The sequence below is a fragment of the Gasterosteus aculeatus genome, chromosome 5 (genome assembly GCF_964276395.1).
Source record: "Gasterosteus aculeatus chromosome 5, fGasAcu3.hap1.1, whole genome shotgun sequence".
NCBI classification, from domain to species: domain Eukaryota; kingdom Metazoa; phylum Chordata; class Actinopteri; order Perciformes; family Gasterosteidae; genus Gasterosteus; species Gasterosteus aculeatus.
The window spans coordinates 11,227,654-11,252,751 of NC_135692.1; the positions used below are offsets into that span (position 1 = coordinate 11,227,654).

The window sequence follows — 25,098 nt, forward strand, 5'->3', positions numbered from 1 at the left end:
CCATATCAAGTGTGTCATTAAATGGCCTGACTTTATTAGAGCAGTGACCGAGCCAGACGTGCACAATTTGTAGTGTGCAGAAAAAGCCCACAGCGTGCGTCTAATGATGTATTTATAGGCCGGTCTCTTCTGCTGCCGGGTTTGCACAGCTTTTTTTTTTTTTTTGTTTACTTTTGGTGTAGGTGGCTTGGCCTGTGGTAGTGCTTGTGGTTTTACAAATGACTGTTGCAGAAATGCATAGCGCATGACTGTCCTGTCCTGATGGTGGGCAGAAACCTGTTTCAAAAATACCACGTTCTGAGAATGCACCAAAATGCAACATTTGGAATTAAGTGCTACTCATTAGATATCCATCCATCTGCAAATCGCTTATCCTGCACACAGGGTCTCGGGGGGGGCTGGAGTCTATCCCAGCCAACTTCGGGCGATAGACGGGTACACCGTGGACTGGTCGCCAGCCAATCGCAGGGCTACAGAGAGACACACAACCATTCACACTCACATTCACGCTACTCATAGATATATATATATACACAGATAGAGATATATATATCTATATATATATAGATATATATATATCTATATATATATATATATATACACACACAACCCACACAACCATTCACACTCACATTCACGCTACTCATAGATATATATATACGGTGCTACTGACCTATTTCAATGAATTACAGAGTGTACCGGCTTTTACAGCCAGCTCTGTATTCAATGTCCTTCGAGGACAGGTAAAGTATACTAGAATGATCAATTTGCATGAAGTTCATGGTAAAACAGCAAAGAATAGTCCTTGTTGATTTAAATATATGGCTGTCACAGTTTTGGTAACTGATTTATCATTAAAGTCATGGTTGTGGGCAGTGTCATTTCAGTTGAGACATTCTACAGCCCCAAATGAATTGAGAAAATAATTAAGGAAATAACATTTAATATTTCTTTGATTAACAGACATACATGCAAATGCGGACGATGGATTTTAAAGTGCAGGTATACAACGTGGCGGCCAGCAAAATGTGCAGAATCTTTGACAGATTACTTCATCTAAACCCCTGAAAGGTCTATCAAAGAGTACAGCTGCCACTCAAAAGCATTACACCGCCTCGATGGGCCAGCCTACATCTGAGCTGCAGCGCTCTGACTTCATCCAGGATTTAGCCACATACACACCCACACACACACACACACACTGCACAAATACACAAAAGGCTATTTCATCAAATGCCAGCCGCGTTGAAAGGCCGATTCAAGCTGCACGTGGCCCATTCCGCAGCGCCAATCAATGACTGACGTCTCCATTAGAAGTCCCAGAAAGAACCCACAGGACATTTTAAAAGGTGACAAATGCAACATTAACGAGGGCCGCAGCTGATGAGCCTTTTTATTTCTGCTATTTGTACATTTCAGTCCTTGAACGTGGGATTACAAGACTCAAGTTGAGTCCAGTATAATACCTGAAAAACAAACTAACGCGGCAGATGTTCACTTCGGCAAAATAATAACGTTGCACATAATGGCTGCACTCGAGTTCCCCCCCCCAAAAAAACATATTTTGCAAGCTTGACTCTTGATGCTCGCAAGCGGATACGTTCTCTGAAAACAAAGCTTTTGCTCTAAACATTGACAGGGAACATATATTCAGTGTTTTAACCATTGAAGTTCATCGTTAGTACCGTATAACTTAAGTGAATGAACATGCTCGCACATGCATACATTTCAAGTCCTCGTTGCCTGTGAAATGAAAATTGCGCGGAATTCTGAATTGCAATCTCATCGTATTGTTGAGAAATGTACAATTGGCTTCATTTATCTGTTTGCATTTCAGATGTAGATGTTAGCAGATCGGGGAATTACTGCCACGGCAAGTGTAGTTCTCGAACACCTTTACAAGGTTGGAGGAAGTGTCCGTTGCCAGTTCACAAGAGGTGCAAACATATTGGCAGAACGTCAGTGTGTGGGTGTCTACTTTTAACTGGGCTGCTTCATGGTGGTTAAAGCCACTAGACGAGGTGGTGTTGTAGTGTTGTCCGTTTGAAATCTGTGTACGTAACACCAGGCTCACCTCGTTATTGTGTACTTTTACCTCCTGTTCAAAATCGGTTCACCCGAGCTAAATAAACAGGGTTTTAGCTTTGAGCCGTGTGCCCTTTTATTATATTCGTGTTAATACAAATTCAGCGACGTACGTTTTCAAGGAGAAATAATGTGTTTATTAAACTAGTATGTCTGTGTTTGTTAAAGGTAGAGATACATGGCAATGAAATTATCATTCTATTATTTACCACACAGGAATATCATAACTCTGTAGACAAGAAAATCTAAAGTTGGAACTCAAAAATAGAATTGATTTCTGAACGTAGTCGTCGAGTCCTTTTATTTGTGTATCTGCGTGTGAGATAACAAGGCTCAAGTTCACCGCGGCAAAATAATAATGTTCAACTGAGAATGTCGTTCTAGCCGGAGGGGCTTCTGATAACAGCCGTGCACTCGTCTCTCAGGCGCCGCACGCACGCAGTTTTCCAAAAGGAAGCCGGTCCTTTGAGCTTATGCTTGACCCCCCTGACGCAGACGGGGTCGCCCGGGGTCAGCTCACCCACCGGCGGCCCGGCACGGCCTCGGCTCAGCTCATCGCCCGGCGAGAGTAAAGGCCCGGCCGCAGCGGAATACTAAACACGGGCCGGGTGTTAAATCTGCCGATCCTTTCCTCTCGTTTGCATTTAGCGATTGAGCAGCTCATACTCCCTTAAGAGAGCGTCTTCTATGAAAAGAACTATTATTTATACATGTACGTGACAAGTAATATTCATTTAGAGTTGCTAATTTATATTGTTTGTATGAGCTTGCTTTCTAGGCTTATTGATTATTATTGACATCTTCTACTCAAGTGGACAAACACAATACAATCAATACACACAGGGAGGACGCATCAAAATCCATTATTGTTGCATTGTTATTAGTCATCCAATAATAATAACAGATCAGACAAACATTGATTTTGTACCAATAACTTGATTCATCACTGCACACACTTGGTGATATTAGATAATAAAGCCACTCAAATTACTGGTTAAAAACGCCCCCATCATTTCTAAACGTCGTCGCAGAGGAGCAGGGTTTCGTCCCAACAACCTACGGGGAACTTCTAGTGACTATTATTTTAGATGGAGGCCCACAGACGTTAAACAAAGCTGTCATTTCATGAGTATCCGCCACCGACTTCACACAACCTCGTTAAGTGGCCGCCTGATTTAATACGGCAGTCGGCAGTTCTTATATATTAACGTCCTCGGTGACCTCTGTGTCACATTGACGTGTTCCACACCGTTAGCCATCTGTCGGGCTCGCAAGGGCGGCACAGCGGGGACTCTCCTCAGGCCACGCACAAGCTGCTCCGCATGGATCAATACTCTGCGTCGGCCCGCCTGCGTCGCCAGGGCGACGGGACGGGGGCCCGCCACGGTCGCTCGCTCAGACCGCATCATCATCATCATCATCATCAACATCAACCCGGATGTGTTCGTTTCCGTCTCCTTTCTTATTCGGGACTCGCAGACTCTTGACAGACGCGGTTGTCAGAGGATGTGTCACGTTAAACGGCAGCGCTGCTCGCCGCCAACGGCAACCGAGTGAATGAGGAACTAAGCTTAAACTTAAGCTTAGAAAAGAAGTGTGAAATTGTGAGACGTAAAACATATTTAGGTGAAATAAATCAGAAATCACAGCTCCGTCCGGCCCGAGCCGATGAAGACTGACATCTCGTGAAATAAACACCCGGGCTACACACTGCTGACATTCGTCGGCAGCAACCGGCGGAATAAACAAAAGCAGTAAAGTTTGCGAACAAGGACCAAGTCCTCAGAAAGGACACGACGTCGTCTTATTCCTAATTCACCACTTTGAATCGTCAGCAGCTGCACGTCGTGTGGTCAGTTACACGCTACAAATCCTCCAATGTGTAAATCCAGGGGTCGACTTGTTCACCGTCGCTTGGTTCCCTCTCTCCCCTCGACACGGGCGCGAGAAGAAGGACGAGGAGGACAAGGAGGAGGACGAGGACGAGCGTGGAGCCACTCGGCTGTGTGCGCATTAAATAGGCCAGCTGTCAACCGTCTTGGCCGCCGCCTCGCAGCCGCGCGATGAGAAGTGGCTCTCCGGGGCGGCGCGGCCCACCGCTGGGATTCCCTTTCAGCGTGAATAATAGCAACGTCGTACTGACCTCCAAGGAGAGAGGAGGAGGAGGAGGAGGAGGAGAAGGAGGTGGGCCAATGGCTAACACCGAGACAGCTTACTAGCCTGAATACTCAAAACATATCAAACTAAAGGTCTCGCAGATGTTTAAGCAGGGCCGGATATGAGCTCAGGTCCGTTAAAGCAGGAGAGCAGCCACCTCGCTTTGCGTGGTTCTATTTATGAGCAAAATGGCGGCTGGTCATAAACACCAACACGCGCCAAACAAAGACGGAGCGGTTTGCTTCCCTCCTGACAAGACCGATTGTCTGCGCGGCACCTCCTTCCTCCTCCTGGCTCCTTCCCACTAAATCAGCCGCTTTATTTCTCTCCAGGTAAAAGGCACTCTGTCTCCCGTCTTTCCGTCAGCTTTTTCTCTTCCTTTAGTTTAGTTTAGGAGATAAATCGCCCGCTTGCTCCTGCAAGCGCGTCGTTACAATATTGTCGAATGTCTTGTTGACGTGAAACGGGGTACGTGGCCTCGGTGGCAACGACCAGACTCCCCCTCCCCGTCTCTGCATGTATACAAGACTTTATGGAAATAACTCATTCGATAATAACTTCCCAAATGTCCGACAGCCTCTGACGCGTAACGTCGTGTGTCCAACTGTTCCCTTTAGATCCGTCCGTGGTCCGACCAACAGGAAGTATTACTTCCACACTGTCCACAACCGCAACGGCAAGCTGGGAAACTGTAATGCATTCATTTGTTTTGTACAATGAGAGCATTTTCGGCATGTTGTGAGCGGAGTTCCATGACTTTAAAAAAGAAAACGCTATAAAAAAGATCAAACGTAAGCGCGTTGAGAGGTGGGAAGTGTATCATCCCGAAGTTGGTAATTTCCCGTCTCAACATCGGCGTGTGCGTTACAGTTAATCCTCCTGTTGCTTCGTGCTCCCTGGTTCCTTCCAGAAGCACAACCCTCTGAAGTCTCTCTTAAGGAACGGCAACATCTTGATGAAACAGAATTAATGAGACAACACTGGAAATTTGCATCGAAAAAGGATTTCTGGTTAATTCATCACTGAAGCCCGAGAGACGGCTCAGAGACATTTCCCAGAGGTCCTTCTTAATCCCTTTTGAGATGCCGCAAGAATAACTAGGCTTCAAAAAAAAAAAAAAAAAAAGGCCACGCCGGTCGACATCTGGCAAGGGAGCGGACGCGTAAACGAGTGATATCAACTCAAGGGCAAACAAAAGAGATTGATTTTAACCTTTTTACATTTAATATACAAAATGGATCCCTGTGTACGCGCCTCGCTGCCTCGGTGACGCCGACGAATGCGGATTCACCAGATCGGCCGATTTGAAGCGGCGCTGACAGGCAGCATTCTGAACATGCCAAAGGCAGGGAAGACATTGTTTGGAGAAGGAAGTGGAATTACGGCCACAGGCTGGGAACCATCCTGAGAAACAATGCAAAAAGCAATAAGGTTTGTTTCCTCTGGTGGGTTAAGGAGGATTCTAGATAGAAGACATGAGGGTTTTTTCAACGGGTGCTCATTTCTAACAGCACTTTAACGTGAAAATCAACTATTTGGCAAAAAAAAAGCCATTCTGTCGTCATTTCACCAAGGATCAATAACTGTATCAAATTGTGCCAAACAAGGACAGTGAAATAGAGCTTCTGCAAAGAGGAAAAACTCTTCATTTACATCACGTCCGGTGCTGAAAAGATGGACAAAACAAGTGTCACACAAAGAAAATAATCTGTAGTTAAAGCCACCGTCATGTTACGATAAAATCCAAATATGTTAATATTGTTCTATTTCCAAACTCATCTAAAAGAGCCAATGAGCTGATGGGGCTTTTGGTCGCCACGTAGACAATCAGAACCCAAAAGCAGAAAAAAAAAAAAAATTCTAAAATAAAAAAGGAACCAAAAGCACGACTACTTCATGGCTTGTATTGTTGTCGTTTCAATTTTTGCCGGCTATCACTGCGGCACAAATCTAACACACAATATCATTTGGAGCGATACTCCTTGCTGGCCTTGCTTCCACCTCCATCCACAGTGGTGTGAATCTCCCAGTGTGATAACAAAGCCCTTTATTATCACTGCTTTGCTGCTATGCAAGACAACATTTATTATTAAAAGACTAAAGGAGAGGGTTCCCTAATAAAGCCACGGGGACATTATGAGAGTGGTAAACGGTACGACAAAAGTCTCGCCGAACCAGGAATAGATCCGCAGTGAGCACAAGAGGTCTCACCGAGGGTCTCATTAGCGCTCCGTGGTCCAAACGCACAGTGTCAAAGGTGCAAATGGCTCCGCAGCACATCGGGCCCCCCTGCCAGCAGCGGCCGCCTTTCGACGTTCCAACGACTCGTCCAGCTTTGCGTTCAGGATTCTTGGGAGACGTCCCTCTTTTACGAGATCTCGTGGATGTTTGACAATATACCCTAAGCGATCGTTACCCTCGAGAAAGCGCCATTGTGAGCAAAACCGTATCCGCACCTATAGACACACCGGGTGACGAGAGCGCGGGGGGGCCGCAACACAGCGGGCGCTCATTTGGAACGCCGTGGTCTGAGAGGACCGCCGGAGCATCGGTGGAACCCGCTGAACTCGTCCATGGCCCGGAATCAGCATCCAGCCGCACGGCCTCAGTGTCACTAATGGTATCGGGACGCATGCGGTTGGGTACGTTTGCTTACGTGCGACAAAAAAAAAAAACACAACAAATCCATTGTAGCAAAACCTTTCTGGAAGCAAAAATAAAAACATGTGATTTGTCAAAGTGCTTACTGAAATCGAACAGCACCGGGATGTTTTAGGGGATCCCTGAAAATAAAAATCTGGGTTAGATTCGACCCGCCATTATTAGAGTACAGGCTGAACTGTGTCGCCCTCGTAGTCCACAGTATCCATAAACAAGTCCAATCAAAAGATAAACAACGGATGCAACTCCTCGCCAATAGGCCTGCATTAAAAAACGTCCTGGTCCATCTTGCCTTCATCAGTTCCTTTGTGGACGATCCATCACATCTCTCAATCACCAACTTGTGTACTTATCTGCTGGGGAACACTTATGGAAATGTATTTAAAAAAAGGACGTCTAAAAATCACCCAGTGAACCAACGGACTTTTTGCATAAATCAATCCCCTCCGGTTTGTTTTGTCAATTTACACAAATGTAAATGTATATGCTACAACTGCACAGAGCGAGCCGCCGGCCGAGTGAGCGACAATGACGCTTAATAAACATTCACGTGTGCTTCGCAGAATGAACGTTGGTCCCGTGGCTTTGTGTTTCTTTTCGCAGCAGAATACTTTTGCGTGATGCTTTCCTCAAGAGACGGCGGACGCTAAAGCGGAAACACCGTTTTCCAGGGTTCCTGCTTCCGGAGCGCGGACAGAAAACACACAGAAAGAGACCAGAACAAACTAAAAAAAATGGGACTTTAGAGGAGAGTAGGGAACGGGGGGGAGTACTTGAGAGAAGTTATCCGTAGAAGTGAAGTGGCGCGAGGCGAAGGCCCCGCGTAACACAGGAAACAGCGCGCGCGCGCTGCAACTAGGCGCGCCTCTAACAATTCCCAATCCACGCGCACACGCACGCGCACACACATACACACACACACACACACACACACACACAAGAGGACATTCCTTGTTTTGGCAAAACCGATTTAAAAAAAATCCACGCACACTCGAAAGCATACAAGAGAAAACAAATCTGCTGAGCCGCGACTTCTCCTTCTCCTTCCCCGCAACTTGTGCGGCGGAGCCGGGGAGAGCTAGGGACGAGCTAGCGATGGAGGGCGCAAGTTCTGCTCCACTTCGGCTTTCGGTCGTTACGTACCCACGCCGTACTTTTCCTTCTTAGTGGGCACCCAGCGAGACATTCTCCGCGTCGAGGCTGTGGCGTAGAGACGGTCCAGATGTGGAACCCCCACCGCCGCCTCCTCCTCCTCCTCCTTCCTCCGCTGGTGCTAAACGTCGACTCCTTTTTTGTTGTTGTAACGTTCTTTTCTTCAGTTGTGCCTGAGCTTCAGGGAGCCGCTCCGAGCAGCCATTTTCCACCAGTGACAGGACGCTCCGCAAGGGGGAGGAAGGGGACGCGGGCGGGTTTCAGCCTCGGGGGCGCTCGTGCAACAGGAGTCCCGACAAACTCTCGCTGCCGCCGAAAAGACGAGAAAAGTTTTTAAAAACAGGTTTAGGGTGTTAGTGTGTTAGGTACAAGAATGAGGAAGTGGTTGGATGCACTGTTGAGACTTTGCTTGGTTATTAAACTCTAAATAAAGTATTTCCTAGAAAATGGTTTATGCTTTTTTCATGTTTTTTTTTAATTTATATTCATTCATTTTAGTGTAAATCGTTTAAATATGTAGACCTTTAATGTCCTGACTAAGAAAAAAAGTAGTAAAAATAATAATAATCTCATCTGATATTTTTTTTACAACAACACAGTATTTGAATAAAAGTAAGATGTCTTAATCGAGTTAATATGTTTTTCAAAATATATAATGACTCAAACTGTGCTCTACCGAACGGTTAGTTGAGAGTTGAGGGAAGAAAAACATTTTTTTCTGTTTGATTTGATTATGTCTTGCTATATAATGTTTGAAGGAAGATACACAAAACGCTGATATCTAAAACAAATAACAAAGGTCTTACAGTGTGTTCCAGGATTAATGTTCATGGTACATTAAATCTCCCTCTACAATGGAAAATACACACAGAGAAGAGACAGCAAAAAGTACAAATCTTTTTTGAAGCGAGGTGGTACTCCAATTACCTGCAGTAAGCTACAATTTCTTATCATTTCGACAAAATAGCTTTTTATTTGTTCAGAGGCATAATTTAACTATGAGTGTTGTCAATGATACAATTGCTCTGCTAAATAGTAACTAACCTCTCACGCAAAGCTTTATTCATTAAAATGGCCTGTCAAGGTTTTACAAATGTAATCTTTGTTCAACCACATAATGATAATCCATGCTCTGCCGTCTTTGTGCTTAATGGTGAAGTTATAGGATCCAAAGGGAGATGTTTTCTTCTGAGCAGTTCTGTGTTGAACTAGATCGTCAGTCGCTAAATAAAAGACATCACGGTGAAGCACCTGGGCCTTGAGTTTGACTCTGCTCAATTTTATATTAAATATATATTGAATCCCTTCTATGGATCTATGGCATCTTTTATAGTCTCTCAAACCCGTGACCTCTCTCTCAGACCCGTGACCTCTCTCCCCTCTGCGCTCACTTTCTCCACCTGTGGTGTTGGAGGGTTGCCAGCAGAGGGCGGTGTCGCTTCCCAACCTCTTATCACATCCAATGACCTCCATCTTTTGACTCTTTTTCAAATCTGTCTCAACTGAATTGGGTTCTTGATTTGTTTTTCGTGCTATCAGAGAAAGTATTGTAAATTGTTTTGCGCCGCTGCATATTTATTCTCAACGTAGATTCTCAGCTTGAAACGGTGTCTAGAAGCAGGTCATAGTAATTTAAGATATCTTTTTTTATTATCTCATTCTTTGATAGACTATTGGACTGAAGTTGCTTTGAAGGACATCTGAGGCCGGCTTATCCACTGAGAAACACTGAAATTCTTTAAACATCCAAACCACTGCCAATTATTTTTTGGGAAGAAGTCGTATCTTTGAGTAAAATGTGTTCAACTGCCTCTAAATAAAAGCCAAAATAAAAATTTTGTCACATCACGTGGGTCACAGCTACTCATCTGGGAGGACAGTGGCCCATTTCTGAGACAGCCTTGTAAATGTCACATGGCTCGCTTGGAGGCTGGACGACAGCAGCGCCTCATCATCAGCCGACAACCACGAGATCACGGCAAACAGCAGGAAGAGGAGGCTTTCTGAAGCAGTAAGTGACTCATGGAATAACACGGATAATCAGCTCATTAGCGAGGCTCTATCGCTTGTGAGGATGCCTGAATGTCAGGAAGTTTGTCGGGTGTCTTGACAAGTATCGAACCTCAAATTAGACAGTTTGTTAAATAAGATGTCAATGGTGCTCTTTGTTTAAATGGAGAGCATTGCATCAACAAGTGTTGCTATTTTTTCTATTGGCGCACCCACCCCCTCTGTCTCTTTCCATCTCCCTCTTTGCATTGGATGTTCAGCCCTCAGTAGCTCTTTTGTTGAGTGAAGCATCCCTCCCAACGTGACAGGCCGCACTGGAGACGGTACTCACCAGGACGTTTCTTCAACTCAGTGTTTACTTCCGAGGAGTCAGCAGCTGGATGCAAGTGAAAAGGGGTGTTTTGGTAAGTAATAACAACCATAATGATTTGCACCTATTTCTAAATCTCCTCTGTGTTCTGATATCAGCCTTTCTTTCAGGTCCTAATTCCTTGCAGCACATTTCTAGTCCCGATGAGCCAGTGGGGTCTCATTAATACCTCCGCTGTATTGAGGCCGTGACACCCGAGAGCAGTGAGTGGTTACCTGAGCTCCAGAGGGATGACTCTCCGGAGGCCAGCTGCCCACCTACCAATAGCTCCGAGCTGGAGGAGATCAGGGGATGAGTCCTACTGGGAGAGCTTGAAACCAGAAGGGGAGGTTTCTCGCCTCCGACGTGCACCTCGGCCCCAGAGTGCCATCGAAGGAGGACGCCAGCTGGACGGATGGCTGGAGCATCTGCAGAGGATAGAGAGGGAACTTCTCACAGCCCCGGTTCATAACCAGGCTCCAGCTTTCAGTGATTGGAAGACATCCATGCCTGCTCCGGACACAGGGCCAACCCGACCTGTCTGGAGACGGCCGGAGGTCCCCTCTTACAGCAGGGCCTCGTCTTCATGTGGGAGTCCCAGCCTGTGCGAGAGCTCGCTGGGCAGCCAGGAGTCCCTCCAAACAGGTTTCTTTTCTCCTCCGGAGCGCAGAGGAAGCTGGGAGAGAGTTCACATGATGCAGACCCCAAGGAAGGAGCGCGCTCAACTCAGCTGTCTCGCTCCGGTCAAAACCGGCTGGCTGCCAATCCAGAGAAGAGTGAGGCGGGTGGATGATGCTTGTAACCAAAACCAGTCTTTGGACCAGTCTGCGGGACAGGTAAAACACACCACAGCCCACAAAGCCTCAGACATTTCATCAAGTGTTTTCTGATGCTAAAGACATTTCTGGATCCCTCTACATTTAGATCAGTGAGATTGGAAGAGTATAGAAACGCAGTTATAGTCTTGACCCGCGGAAATAAAAGTAACCCAGTTTGTTTTGAAAGGCTTCCTTTGATTTAATCGAGATTTTCTTTGAAGGATTGATAATTCTTCTCTCACAGAAACCCTCTTCATAGAAAAAACATTTCTGTTTTTGCTTGCTTTTTAAAACCCGGCCCTTGGAAAGACGCTGGGCTGATTTACTCTGGATTCGGCACCGACTGTGATTCTGACACGTTAGTGAGACCTGCAAGTCTGAAAGTAAAGTGCTGTGTAATGGAGGCAATGCCGCGTAATAGAGAACTGTCGCGTAGAGAGAACTGCACAGGCCACGGAGAGCCATTTGCAGTCGAGTCAGGGTTTACCAGCGAGAAGGCAGAGCTCCGGCGTCCTGTGAAAACAGCTTACGCGGCAGGAACTCCACGCATTCTCAAAAGGTTTACGACTCCGTTTGGAGCTGTGACGGTAAATATTGAGCTTCGTGCTCTGAGACGATGCAAGTCAATGTAAAGAGAAAATTCCATGAGGGTATTACCGACTGAACTGACAATTTGACCTCTGAATCAATAAGTTGCTGTGCTGCAGCACAGAGCCGACTGAACTGACGCACAAAGCACATTCCTTCCATTGTACAACATTTTACACCAAGAAATATGTTGATAAGTATTTTCGTACTAACAGTGTGGTAAAAAACAGATATTCAAACTTAACTGTTAACTTAAATGGTATTATCCAGTTTTCTGATTTCTGTATTGGGAACGCATGCAAATAAGCACCTGTTTAATAAGATAATGCATCATTTTCATTTTTAAGCATGCATCTTCAGAAAAAGTAAAATCAAGTTTCATGTAGATATCTATTGGCCCAATTGTTTTTACCCCAGAACTGGTAGAGTCTCCCTTTAAGGCTTAATTAAACAACTTTTAATGTTTTGTTTGTTTTGTTGCCGTTCAACCTCCTGTGACGGGCTAAGCTAATCATCGGCTGGGGCTAGCGTTAGCTTCCTACGTACCAAACAAACAGTGTTCTCTCATCTCACTGTAGGCAAGATATCACCATGTGAAGCTGTTCTTTTTAAATGTAACGGATGTCAGGGTTGAGCTGATGCCATAGGTACCTTTTGTGTCTAATACCTTTGGCTCTTTTTTCTTTTTATACATGTAGGTGAAATTGAAAGAAGCAATCACTCCAACAATTTGGATGAATCGAGCAACGGCCCACAGGCTGCAGGGTATGTAGCCCTCAACACGTCCTCATTCCAGCTGGTCACATGCTCTTTGTCCGCGGGCGTCACAACCTGACGCACTGTTTAGCCCAACATTGCCGTGAACTCACACAAAACAAACTGGCTTTAGGGAATAGAACCGCTTGGTTGGGTCGAGGAATAACATCGCGAACGGGCCATAAAATAACTGGGAAACCCGTCACAATCATCACTTCCTCCAAGATAACCAAGTCAAAACACAAAGTAACTGTCTCGTGCACAGAAAGTTCCCTGACTTTCTTCACTGAACACACCGCGACTCCGTTTTAAGTGAGGTGCCTGATCACTGCCAGAAAGAAAAATGGCCGCGGGTCAGGGTAACTGCAGGGGCCGGGTTTACCTGCCGCTAATCAGCTCCTCGCAGCAGTTTGGCTCCTGTCCTCTTTCAAACCATCTGCACTGACTGACTGTACCAACACTTCCCGCCTCAAACAAAGCCCATTTCATGCAGAACCAGTCTTAGCTGTGGTGCCATAATGTCCCGGCAGGATGAAGGAAGCCATTTAAAAAGGTGATGAAAACAGAAGATAAGGAGAGAAGCAGACTCATCTGAGAAGCAGCCCAGGATAATCTTTGAACACGGCGGCCTGACTCACTGAGTTTGATCTGAGGTTTGATCTCTCAGCCCTGTCTCTGTTAGATTATAGATTATATAGACATGGCTCAGGCTACTTGAAGAAATCAAAGCAATCTATCCATGGCAGAAGGGAACTTTGACAGAAAGTGCAGGTTTTTGGAGCACCAGAGACCTTATTAACTGTATGCAGGCTGTCAAAAACCACATGCACAGCCTGTGTTGACATAATGAATGTATTTCTTTTCTGTGATGCTCTTAGATCATAACGAGGTTACTAGTCAATCAAATAGACAATAAACATTCACATTTTCAGCCCCAGATTAATGATTCTATGCATCTACAACAAATTGGCTATGGCTTTAATCCCAGCACCGAGGGGAATAAAAAATCAAAAGCTTCATGCAGGATACATTGGTCTTCTTTCACCATTCTAAACCCAATGAAATCATCAGAAATTCCATCTGCAAACATTCCAACAAGAACAGACACACCGGCTGGCTAAATATTTTCCTCCACATTCTTTTGTTGGCGTCAACCCTTGCAAAGGCACTTTTCATCTGACCCGACAGTTAGTGCCCTCTCCCACCACACCCATTTACCAAATTTAAAATTGACCTGATTTTGAATGAGAACATGACAATAAGGTTGGATCTTGTGGTCCAAGGTCCTTCATGTTAAGACAGACTGGCCACTTTCCCCTGGCTCACACTGCTACTACTGAACTCCCGAGGATGAGGAACGAATTGGGAGGGGGGGAGGGGGGGGGGGGGTGTGTAGAATGTATTTGCCATATGGCCACGCTTCTTTGTTTTCCTCCGTGATATTAAGCTGCTGTTGATTCAGAACAGAATTGTAATTTGAGGTAGCGAAGGTAATGAGAGAAGCTCTTTCAGGGGGGGCCAGGGTTAGCGCGGGGCCCTTTAAAGAGAAAGACATGACACATACAGCGAGGGACGCAGGTGTCCGAAACAGCCATTGTAGCACCTCTAAAGACAATTCTTTGTTTTTTCGGGTGTAATCACATTTGCAAATTGGTGCAATTTTCCCCTTGTCCCCTGCTTCCTCCCTCAAAGGGAGGGGAAAAGAAAACCAACATGTAATATCTACACAGCGTTCGAGGGGTTATCACAACGTGAGAGCCAGTCGCCATAGCAACAGCAGCAGGTGGAAATGCAGCCACGCAGGCAGGGAGTCAGGGTGGCAATAGAGTATCAGTCATGGCCTGAGAGGCACAACGGCTAAGCTGCTTCGTCTCCTGAGGAGGCACAGAAGTGGCTCCAGGGAGGGGCTGCATTCACTTTACTGTGCCAACGTCAATTATTGACACTGTCAACATTGCCATACGGCCGGACGAACGGCTGAGTTGTGTGTGTGTGTGTGTGCGTGCGTATATGTGTGTGTGTCTGGGCGTGCGTGCGTGTAAAAGAGACAACACGATGAGTGAGGAGTGTGACAGTGGATTGTTTGTTTTGCCCTCACACATAGATGGAGAGGTGGAGAAAAGTCACAACGGTCCCAATGCTGTGTGTGTGAAGACGTGGCAGGCCCGTGATCAAGACTCTGCCGCTATCAAACAGGTAACTGACCCCCTCTGGTTGAATTGTTTTTTCACGTGAGTTCAGGAGAAGATGGATGTCAGGGGGGGTCTGTGTATCTGGGAGTGAATGCCGTGTCTGCCTGGGGTCAGACAAGCCTACGGTGGTTTGCTACGGTTGTGCTTTCTGAGGCTTAGGCGACTCTTTATTTCTGAATATGATAACTGTTGAGCTGCAAGCCATTCATTTAAAAGCCGAGGGAAACAACATGCAGCAGGAACAGTTTGTAGACAGTGCATGGGAGGAAATATGCCGAAATATAAATTACAAGTAAGATCCTCCACGGAGCTTCAAAAAGTGGCTAAACATACCAGAAATAATATAGCAGTTCAAATGATGCCTCAAGACTTATTTACACGATTTATGTCATCTTTATTTTATGGCCCGTTTCCTGCAGCATTTATGCAAAACCTTATTCAAGATTCAAGAGGAAAAGATTGTCTGAAACCAAAATTAACCCTGTATATTTAATATTGTCAACAGCCACACAGTGTTACATTAGTGCGAATGGCTACGTCCCATATTTTGTTAAGAAAATATATTTACGCAACATTGAAGGACGAGGGACAAGGGTGGCGTGACACCTCGTGAGCCCTGCTGGGGGAGAACAACAACAGGCACATATCTGCATTTCTCCATGCTCCATAAAACACCATCAGACTCCTCTGGGGCCAGGACGAGAATCCTGCTGTTACTTGCCTGGCAGTTTTTCTATCGAGGATAGAGTCTCATTGTAAAACTGTGAGGGGATCAGTCACACTGTGTGCTGGCTCGTCCTGCTCCAATTGCTACAGGGGCTGTGTCAAGCATGGGGAGAGTCATCTGACTAAAAAACAAACAGCAGAGCCCTGAAGAAATACAAGACAGCTGACCCGCTGTTGAAAAGTAGTATTCTTTATGTGTTATGCATCATTTTCTTTATTTATCACTAGAAAACATGAGCTCAAATTGGCTTGATGCACCCTCGGTGGATGTTGTATTGTGTTGACAAATGGCAAAACATTTAGCAGGAGACATTAGCAGTAGCAGAAGGGGTGGAATGGGGTTTCCGTGCTTAATTAAGGATCTTTATCACAGAGAATCTCTTTCACCCCCATGCTGCAGGTGCCAGAAAGTCGGAGCTTCCCTGCTCTTGAAGGGGACCGAAGTGGAGGCGTTCAAGGTCTGAGGAGAGGCTGGAATACCAACAGGGCGTCCGCTTTCCCTGGAGGCAGCCAGTCCAATGTGCTCCCCGCAGGGACCAGCTCAGTTACCAATAGGTCCTCGTTGATGACAACAAGCAGCGCAGTCCCCCTCCAGCAAGCTCCCACGCATCAAACGACTTTTGCCGGTCCCATCCCCAATGCAAACAAGTCCCACGTGCCTTTGCACAGGACAGGCGGTGCTCAGCCTGTGAGGGCAACAGTCTCACAGCCGTCACACATACAGACCGACTCCGCTGTGACCACACTAATCCCTCAGAACAAGGCCGGCTTCTCCTCCATCACCATCTCCTCCAGGAGAGTGAGCAGATCGGCCAGTCTGCCCGGCTCCGACACCCGCCCCGCCGAACCCCGTTCCCCGCCCATGGACCCGAACTCCGGGCGGGTCACGGTGCAGAGGAAAGCCACCATTGTCAAGGTGACGGAGCAGAGGACCTTTTCCAGCCCCTTCTCGAGCACGAAGAGGGAGGGGACGCCGCCGGCCGGGGAGGCCTCGGACACAGTGGTCCACAGAAGAAAGGCCACCATCATCAAAGTGACGGAACACAGGGAGAGCTACAGTCCAGCCAGGGAAGAGTCTGGGACCAGGCGCCCAGGCTACAGACACAGCTACTCCGGGGGGGTGTACGAGGAAAACAGCACGTGGAGTCCGCGGAAACTTTCGCGGCACTCTGCGGCGCCCTCTGGATTCCACCTGGATTCCACGAAGAGGCCAAACTCGGCTGTAGCACCGCATGCATCCCCTCTGGATCCAGTGGAAAACGATGGCGCACTGCGCAGGTCCTCGCTGTGTTTTGTGTGCGCCCCCCCCGACGTAGCAGCGGCCAAACCCTCAGAGGTTTCCCAGAAGACGGCCGGACAGAGACCGGACAGGCCGCACAGGCCGCTGAGCTGCTACGGCAATATGTTTGGACACACAGAGCCAAGCACGGAGAACCTGACGCGACCAGCCTGCAGGAATCGGAGCTTTGGGCTCCCGCAGGGGGCCGATACCAACCACAGGAACAGCAACGGCGAAGAAGCAGGTCAGCCGGCGGCAGACACCTTCAAGCCCAACGCCACGAGGAGGGCGTCCTTCGGTCTGACTCTCATCAAGACCCCGGGTAGGTTTCTCTGTCCCACCCCGACAGATCCTTCCTGTCAGCACACAGGCCCCCTTTGTCTCTGATCGCCCTTGATTTTCAAAGGATGGCGAGCTCTAAATATACCCCTCCTCTGTGCTATTTGCGTGTTCCGGCTTGAAGGTGCTACACACACTGCAGCGCTCCGCGGGCCAAACTCTCCGGTTTGATAGGGTCCTTCGACTCAGATGTCTTATTGATAGGTGTTTTATTTTATTAAGATGGCTCCATTATCGGATGCCTTGGCAGCGACTGAGACTCATGGCTGTCTGTGCCGATGACGAGGCACAGGCCCCGCCGCTTTATTGTTCTCCACTTCCTTCATTTTCTCGCACTTCTCTTTGCACGTATACTCTATTCTAGTCCCCCTTCTCGCCTTGACAAGCTGCTAAACATGCATTAGGATGTGTTAGAATCTCCATTTTGGCATCCAGATCCTGCAATTTAGCAGTCATATCGGTTTTCTGTCGTTGTAATCATCCTATGGGGACCAATGCCTCTTGGCACAGTCACATTGTGGAGACTCACAAGTACTTCAGGCCCCAAATCCAAATCCCCCATTACCGGTAATGTCCTCTGCAAGTTGATATCTACGTATTTGGGCTTATGGTTTACGAGGGAACATAAGTGAGGTCAAGGTTAATTCATTGTGCTCAACATTTTGGTAAATAGACCTAATTAGATCAGATGATCAATACCTTTCTCATATCCAAAAGTGGTATCGATCTAACTCTTGGCTAGAAAGTGAATGGGCGTATTACCCGAAATGTTGAATCTTTACTATCAAGGTAGGCATCCGTGATTTGTATGCACAGCTGTTTTTAAATATTTTTGGGGCAAGTCCAAGTCTGATCTCACGTCGTCATAAGTAAGTTGCACATCAAGATGCGAGTTCTTTCAATACTCCTGTGACTTATTCAGCTGAAGAAATCGCATTTTTTTTTCTGCTGACTTGTTCTTTGTTCGTGATGTCTTTTCTCTGTATGAAATTATTCATTATTCCTTAATCACTTTCATTACGAGTGTCATCAATTAATTACGCTAGGAGGCCCGAGGCGATCATTTGAATTCGACGTTTGATACAGTTAACCTGCACTATATGGGCGGGACATTACGAAATCGTTTTAAACTCACGGCTGTTAAAATGGGAGCTGAGTAAGTGTCACTGTTGTGCCCACTTGTCACTCACGTCAAAGCACTCGTGCCTTTCAGGTCCCAACTCGCTGCAGTCTCAGGAGGAGGTGCTCGCCCTCAACGCGGCCGCGGTCATAGCGAATATCAAACTCCAAAGGCAACTTAGCAAGGAGAAAACACCAAATGGCAAATCTGAGAAGGACTCTGCTCCGTCCCCGCCGGGAAATACTGGTATTATTTCTTCCCTCATTCTCTCCCACGTAATCGTTATTTTTCACCTTATAAAACATTGATCTTTGTACCAATTAGCCGAAAGTGTTGCGAGTTCGACATCCACACACATCAAGGGAAACCCACGGCTCTTCCGTACTCTCGACTATTTGATCAATGCCAAGAAGTAATATGTCACGGCGGGCAGGGAGGGCCTCGCTGCTTTGTGCCCGGGCGCGGGGGAAGCCAACGGAGGTGTAAACAAGATGCAAAATGTTTTTGATTTTTCCTCTGCTTCGCTTGTGACAGATGAGGGTAGGCCGCCGCCGGATGGACGAACAATCCGCAGCCACAGCCAGCTTAATGTCGCTTTTGAAACGGACGGGTCACCTCCAACTATTTCTTTACAGGTGAGTTCAGAGGTATAAACTCACCTCTCTCTCTACCTCCCCCCTCCAGGCTAGCAACCCCTGAAGTAGAGCACAACCTCAGTCACAGGGATTGACACATTTCTGCTGGCTTTTTTTGTTGTTTCCGTTCTATTCCCCCCCTGGTCTGGCAGGACGCGCTGCGGAGGTGCAGGCCAGACTTCATCGGCCGTTCCCAGAGCAGACTGCGAGAGCTGGAGCGAAGGGCCCGGGAGAGGAGGGACCTGGCCCCTTCGGCGGACCCGCGGCCGGACGCCGCCGTCGGGCAGAGGAGAGCCCGCAGTGTTCGGGGAACCTCTCTGACCGGTACGGTGCCAGCAGCCACCTCTCTCATGCTGCCCATTGTCCGGTTGCAGCTGCGGTGGCTGTTTGCCACATCATAATCACACACACATACAGGCAGAGAACAAAGAGCGAGAGGGGCGGAGGGGAGGGTAGTTTGGCTCAATTTTATATATATATATAATATTGGCTCGCGTCAGTCCTCAGCTGATAAACAAGATACTGAGTTGGCAGTTTAAGACAACTAATCCATAACACATCTTTAAGATTTTATACTTTCATGAAGTCACAGACATTGTGTTTACAAATTTAACATACATTAAATGTACTGGGTAAATGCTAAAGCAGGGCATAAATGATATTTGTGATGGCTCCCTGAATCTGAAAATGTAATAAAACCGACATTTTCATCTTAGCTTTCTATTCCGTTCAAATGTCAAAGGAAAGAAGCATATCTGAGAGAGAAAGCTGGCACGGCAGGCTAAGCTGTGGCTAAATACAATAAAAGAATTTAAAAAATACTTATGAGAGAAATGCCATTTATTGCTGATACTGTATATATATAATGCAAGTGTTCCTTTGTTCAATGATGGGGAGTCAGAATGATTGCCAGCATCTGATTACAGCAAAGATTTTTCTGTGACCTTCAAATGTCATTAAGCTCAGGCACAATGTCCTGTCACATGAGATTCCCTTTCAGTGTGCCAGGCTTCCCAGTAAACAATAAAGAATTTAAAGATGTGCGACAGTAAATGAGTAGCCCTCTCTGCCCTCTGCTGGCTGCGACAGAAAAACACACCACTGGGTCAATGACAGCTTGGAAAGTAAAATAAAAGATAAGACAACAAGTTTTTATTTGTGTACATGTATGAAACGTGGTGAGTGTTCTTCATAAAATGTCTTCAGTCAAGATGGTGGAATTCCTGTTAAAAATGATCTTGTTTATTCTTGCAGGAGATTGCAACATGACCCTTTCGTTCTGATCCACTGCCGTGATTTAACCTTCGACTCAATCAACATTATGCATGTGTGTGCGTGTGTAAATGTGTCATACCTGCTCCTGTTTCCAGATAACCTTTTCGAAGACGGAGGCATTGCTGGCAAAGAGATGCAGCCGAGATCTAAGCGGTGAGTCTCAACGTCTTCATTCTGTCAGATGCATCTTCTTTGACAAAACAGACAAAACGCGTTCTTATCTGACACGTTACTTTCACGTGTGAAGGCCGAGCCTGTATCAGTGACACATCCAAACAAAATAGGCTGCTTTTTTTTCCTGTGCCAAGACTTTTGCACTAATTATGTTCCGTTTTTTCCCTGTCCTTGTCTCACAAGGTGTTGGACTGTGGATTTATTCAGAATATAGTGTCTACTCAACCATGTAGTTGAGTAGGGGTGCGTAGAAAGTCAATGAGCATGTCGAACCATTTCCAAATAATACCAATCCTAATCGTTGTGTTACAGGACGCATGCAGAGGTGAAGAGGAAAAAAGAGGAGGAGGAGGAGAAGAGGAGGGAGGTGTGTTTGAGCAACAGGCAGCGAGTGGGACTTTTCACAAAGGTAATCCCTTAATCTTTAATTGTCAAAACACAGATGAATTCACCCAGCCCGTATTTGGGTTTACAACCATGCAAAAGATATTCTGTCTCTTTTTCCGTTGATAGAACAGTGCCGAGGCTAAAAAGCGAAGAGAAGATCTGAAGCGACATGTTACACATTACATAATGACAACAGAGAGTGAAATAAGAGGATTTCCCGTGTACATATGGGAGAAACACCTTCATACTGAGGGGCTGAATAGAATAAGATGAACCTACATTAGCGCAAACACTCCTGCACCACACCTGGCTATTTGGAGCTGGCACTCAGTAATTGAACTGAATCCCCAAATCCCTGAAAATATGGAACAAAGCAAATAATCTCCGTACAGATTGCCACAGTGTTAACAACATGCCCGAGGCACTTAACAGAACATTAATTGTGTGTACAACCCACAGGCAATTAAGCAAGTGATAACACAACTTTCCTCGATAGGCTCAATTAAACATCCTAAGCGATGAAGCCAACGATGTCGGGTTCTCTCTTCACGGCAGTGCAGCTCTGGAACATGACGTCTTTTAATTGCCCATCAAGTCCATCGTGGTCAAGTGAGACGATTTTGAGTGGAACACGCAAGGGCGAAGGACATTTATGAGAAGAACGTAGAAACACAAAAACCTAGGCGGGGGTGATGGGGTGCACGGTGTGTTTCTGAGTATTCTTCTGCTGAGGCGGACAAGTTGGCCTTGTGGGCTGGATGACATATTACCGTACGTAATATACACCAAGGTCTGAGAGTATGAATTCACATACCTTTATTGATTAACTGATCTATAAGAAATAAGATTTGCAGATGAATAAGAAAAGCATGTATTGTAACACTAAATATATAAGATGTGGGAGGATTGCTTGAGCTTGTTTGTTCTCTCTGAACAACAAGCTTATTCATCCACTAGATGTCGCTGCTTTGCTATTTTTCAGCACGTCTCCTGGGAATTTGATTAAAAAATCTAATTTTACTTCTTTTTCCCCCCTGCGCATACAGAAGTTGTTGTTACTTGTTTTGTTTTATCTTCTTTTTTTTGTTTTGTTTTTCACAGCATGGTCTATATTTATTACCCGGGACAGATTTTGATTCGCTGAAAGGAATCGCACACGCTTGTTCTCTTTCCCCCCCGGTGCACCGTCACTATGGAGACGGACCGTGAACAGCCTCATTGTGCTCAGCGTGTGAGGCCTGTGTGTTCCCGGGTTCAGCGGCACAGAGAGACACGGTGCGGTGCCGCCATTCAGCCGAGCTGCAGACTGCGTTTGTGGCCACGGACGCACACCGCTGCTGTGGCAGATAACACAGCTGGAAGAAGGGGGGCGATGCCAGTGAACGAGGAGCGGGATGCAGGATTGCAAGAAAGGCCTCGTTGGGTTTTCGAGGAGGTCGACCGGTGACCTGTGGCCTCCGAGTGTTTTAGTAATCTAATCTTTTTTTTTTTTTGCTTTCTGATTGCAGAAACTGCTGGATCAGATTCTTCAAAGGAGCAACAGCTGAACGAATGGCAACAGATGAAGACGATGATGACATGAGGAAGCCTGTCGTATTGTGTAACAGACTGATGGAGTGAGCTGTGGCCTCTGACAGAGTTGAACTATCTGTTGTAGGTCATGGGCACAGCGTCTGTCTGTCTGGTGTATTTCCATGACTTATTATTTCTCCACATCTGTTTTCTGAAAGATAAACCCGGGGTAATCTTTCAGAAACCCAAAAGGTGACATCGCTTAAGGGTCAGATCCTTCGAAGAGGCCCATGCGGGTGAAACCTTAATATTCTGATGTTAAAAAACATTTTTTTACCCGTGTCGCTTATTGCGACTACATGTATCTCATAATCCAACAAAGTACCCGTTGATAAACCTGTTGAATTGTTTTAGTGTTTCCATCATTGTTCGGATAGATAAACCGTTTTAACTTGCAAACTGAATCTATGAGATGCACTTATGTAGAAAGAAATGTATTCCTCAAATGACCTTCTGTTGTCTTTTTTTAAAGACTGCCACAAAATTGTCTTTTGAGAAAAACATGACTGTCTCCTGGGCACAGCTGTACGATTACAAACGCAACATGGCCAAAACAAACGTATGAAATCAGTCATGAGCCAGATATCACACACGAATAAAACCCAGTTTGATGTGCGATATAAAGCAGCGACGCATGCTTTTCGTCTGCGTTATCTTGTTCTTACTTGATTGCAAATGGACTTTCTTCCCGGAACACTGCATGTAATGGGATGCAGGGTGAGCTCCTCTCACGCAGCCACTTTCGCATGATCTCATGTGATGTTGAGCGCTGATATGAGACAGAATCATTCATTACGCCGCCCCGGCCCTTTTTTTTTAGGACAGTCTTCAACCGTCGTCTTCCTCATTAGAGTTCAGCATCGTTCAGCCATTGGCTGTGAGATGGAGGAATGTGACCTCCTCTCACTGGACAACGTCCCGTCAACGCACAGAGCCGATTTGAATGGAGCTTTTGTCCTTGTCTTTGTCTCATCGTGGACAGTGGCCCACCATTGCAGATTTTAGATTTGTTGGATCCAGATCCGTGCTCAGAGGGCCGCTCAACAAAATGATGTAGCAGGAGATAAATCCGAAGTGAGATGTGGGATTTTTTTTTTTTTTTAAATAACACACAACAGAGCAGATGCTCTTCATTATTCTTAATTGTTATTTTACTCATTAGCCTCTACGTTGGAGTTTCTTCATAGTCCAGCTGTTTCATCCATCTAAATTTGCAGAAGAAGAGAAATGTCTGTTTTTTTGTAAACCTTTTTTCTTGTCAGTGCACGTGCATGAATGCGTATTTTTGGATGACAGGACGTCATTAATGATGGATCATAATTGGGTCTGTCTCTCTGAAATGAAGACAAGATAACTGGGAACCATGACTGCTGCTTGAAGAAGGAGATTTTCAGAGGGTTTCACAATCGATACAATTCTTTAGCTTTAGGTATTTTCTATTTGAATTTTGTCCTGTGTATTTTATGTTTGAGTTGTGTTTACATCTACTGTTCAATTTTCTTTCCAATGAGACCATAAAATGTTTGTCTTCAAGCCCTGATGAAAGGTTGTTTTTTTCCCCCCACAACTGCATGGACATAAAAAATGGAGGTTAAGATGGAATAATTTCCAAGAAGTCCTGATTTATCATTGTGTTATCAGTCCCTCGCACACCAACACAAATTCATATTTTACTGCCTGCTCCTCTCTGCCACTTATCTTCCTTCAAGCATCTCGATTCTTAAAAAGAGCAGAAGAACAGCTTTGTAAAGTTGCAGTGAAATCAGCATGCAGAGACATACTCCTCAGTGAGGCTTTATTTCCTTTCATATTTGAACCTGAAAGAAGACCTTAGAGGAATCTGGGTTTTAGGACACCGGGCAGCACCCTTCAAGTTCTCATTTCAAGCGATGTTAGGCAAGAATTGGATGTGCTACTGGGACTGAAGTCTTCATTCTACGAGCACACTGCTCCTACCAGGAAACTATGATACACGCACTATCCCTTTCTTCTGTCTTTGTTTCTGGGGAAACAGCTTTCAGGACCACGGCCTGTTTTCTTTCCCTCCCTGAGCGGATTGGATCATGCGGTGCAGTGCAGGGAGGACACAATGTACAAACTGAGCCCCAGTGTAGTGCTGGATTGGGCCATGTCCAACACATGTCCATGTCCTTTGGGGCTGTGATCACAAGTTGAGTAGCCGCGTGTGAGTGTCATGGATACATTGATTCACATATCTTTAAATAATTCCCATTTTCAAGCGCATGCCATGCTTTTCTTTACACAGCTCATGCATATTATTGTCACAATGAGCATTAGGGCACGTCACCTGAAGCACACGCGTATCATCACACGATAAAACAGAGATATAACAGGATCGAGACATATATTACCCAGCTTCCCCATGCATATCTGTATACAACAAGAATTGTTTTACTTTCTGTATTGTGTATGCATTGTGTTGCATGCATATACACTGTGAGTGAGGCCTTTGTAGTCTGAAATACAAATTAATTTAGAATTAATGTGGGCTTCTTCAGCATGTTTGAGTCAAGTTGAAAAGCACATAAAAGATTGTCCGGAAATGGAGTTTTTTTTGCCTTCAAAATAAAACACTTTTAGATCATATCTCTTTACACTTATACGTATTTTAGTGTGTGGGTCTTCTGGAATTTAACAGTAATAATCTTAACTCAATGAAACAAATAATACATTCTACGGTGACCTATCTTAAGAGAGAATTAACACAAAACACCGACAAAACAGTATATGATTTAAAGACTTCAGTCTTTTTTTCGTCCCGTGCGTTCTTTATTTCAACCCTATTGTAAAAAAAAAGTTCAT

The 25,098-nt window shown here is 45.7% G+C and overlaps 2 protein-coding genes across 5 annotated transcripts in view; one reads left to right on the forward strand and one right to left on the reverse strand.

Annotated features, from left to right (window-relative positions):
* dock1 (dedicator of cytokinesis 1) overlaps nt 1-8,499 on the reverse strand; it is a 122,102-nt gene extending 113,603 nt beyond the window's left edge. For both annotated transcript variants that reach the window (XM_040177593.2, XM_040177590.2), the window contains exon 1: nt 8,047-8,499. In XM_040177593.2, the coding sequence (XP_040033527.1) occupies nt 8,047-8,089 (43 nt within the window). In that variant the 5' untranslated portion in view covers nt 8,090-8,499. The remainder of the gene's footprint in view (nt 1-8,046) is intronic.
* Nucleotides 8,500-9,964: 1,465 nt separating this feature from the next.
* On the forward strand, nt 9,965-23,808 carry c5h10orf90 (chromosome 5 C10orf90 homolog). Of its 3 annotated transcripts, XM_078103276.1 has the most exons (12): nt 9,965-10,066; nt 10,326-10,469; nt 10,546-11,250; nt 12,519-12,585; nt 14,681-14,772; nt 15,895-17,095; nt 18,326-18,478; nt 18,767-18,867; nt 19,020-19,191; nt 20,238-20,295; nt 20,629-20,725; nt 22,212-23,808. In XM_078103276.1, the coding sequence occupies exons 3-12, from the start codon at nt 10,666-10,668 to the stop codon at nt 22,248-22,250; spliced, it is 2,565 nt and encodes an 854-aa protein (XP_077959402.1). In that variant the 5' UTR covers nt 9,965-10,066; nt 10,326-10,469; nt 10,546-10,665; the 3' UTR covers nt 22,251-23,808. The 3 variants fall into 3 exon arrangements, with proteins under 3 accessions (XP_077959402.1, XP_077959401.1, XP_040033530.2); XM_078103275.1 differs by lacking the exon at nt 9,965-10,066 and having other exon boundaries at nt 10,332-10,469; nt 18,749-18,867; XM_040177596.2 differs by lacking the exons at nt 9,965-10,066; nt 10,326-10,469 and having other exon boundaries at nt 10,532-11,250; nt 18,749-18,867.
* Nucleotides 23,809-25,098: the final 1,290 nt, after the last annotated feature.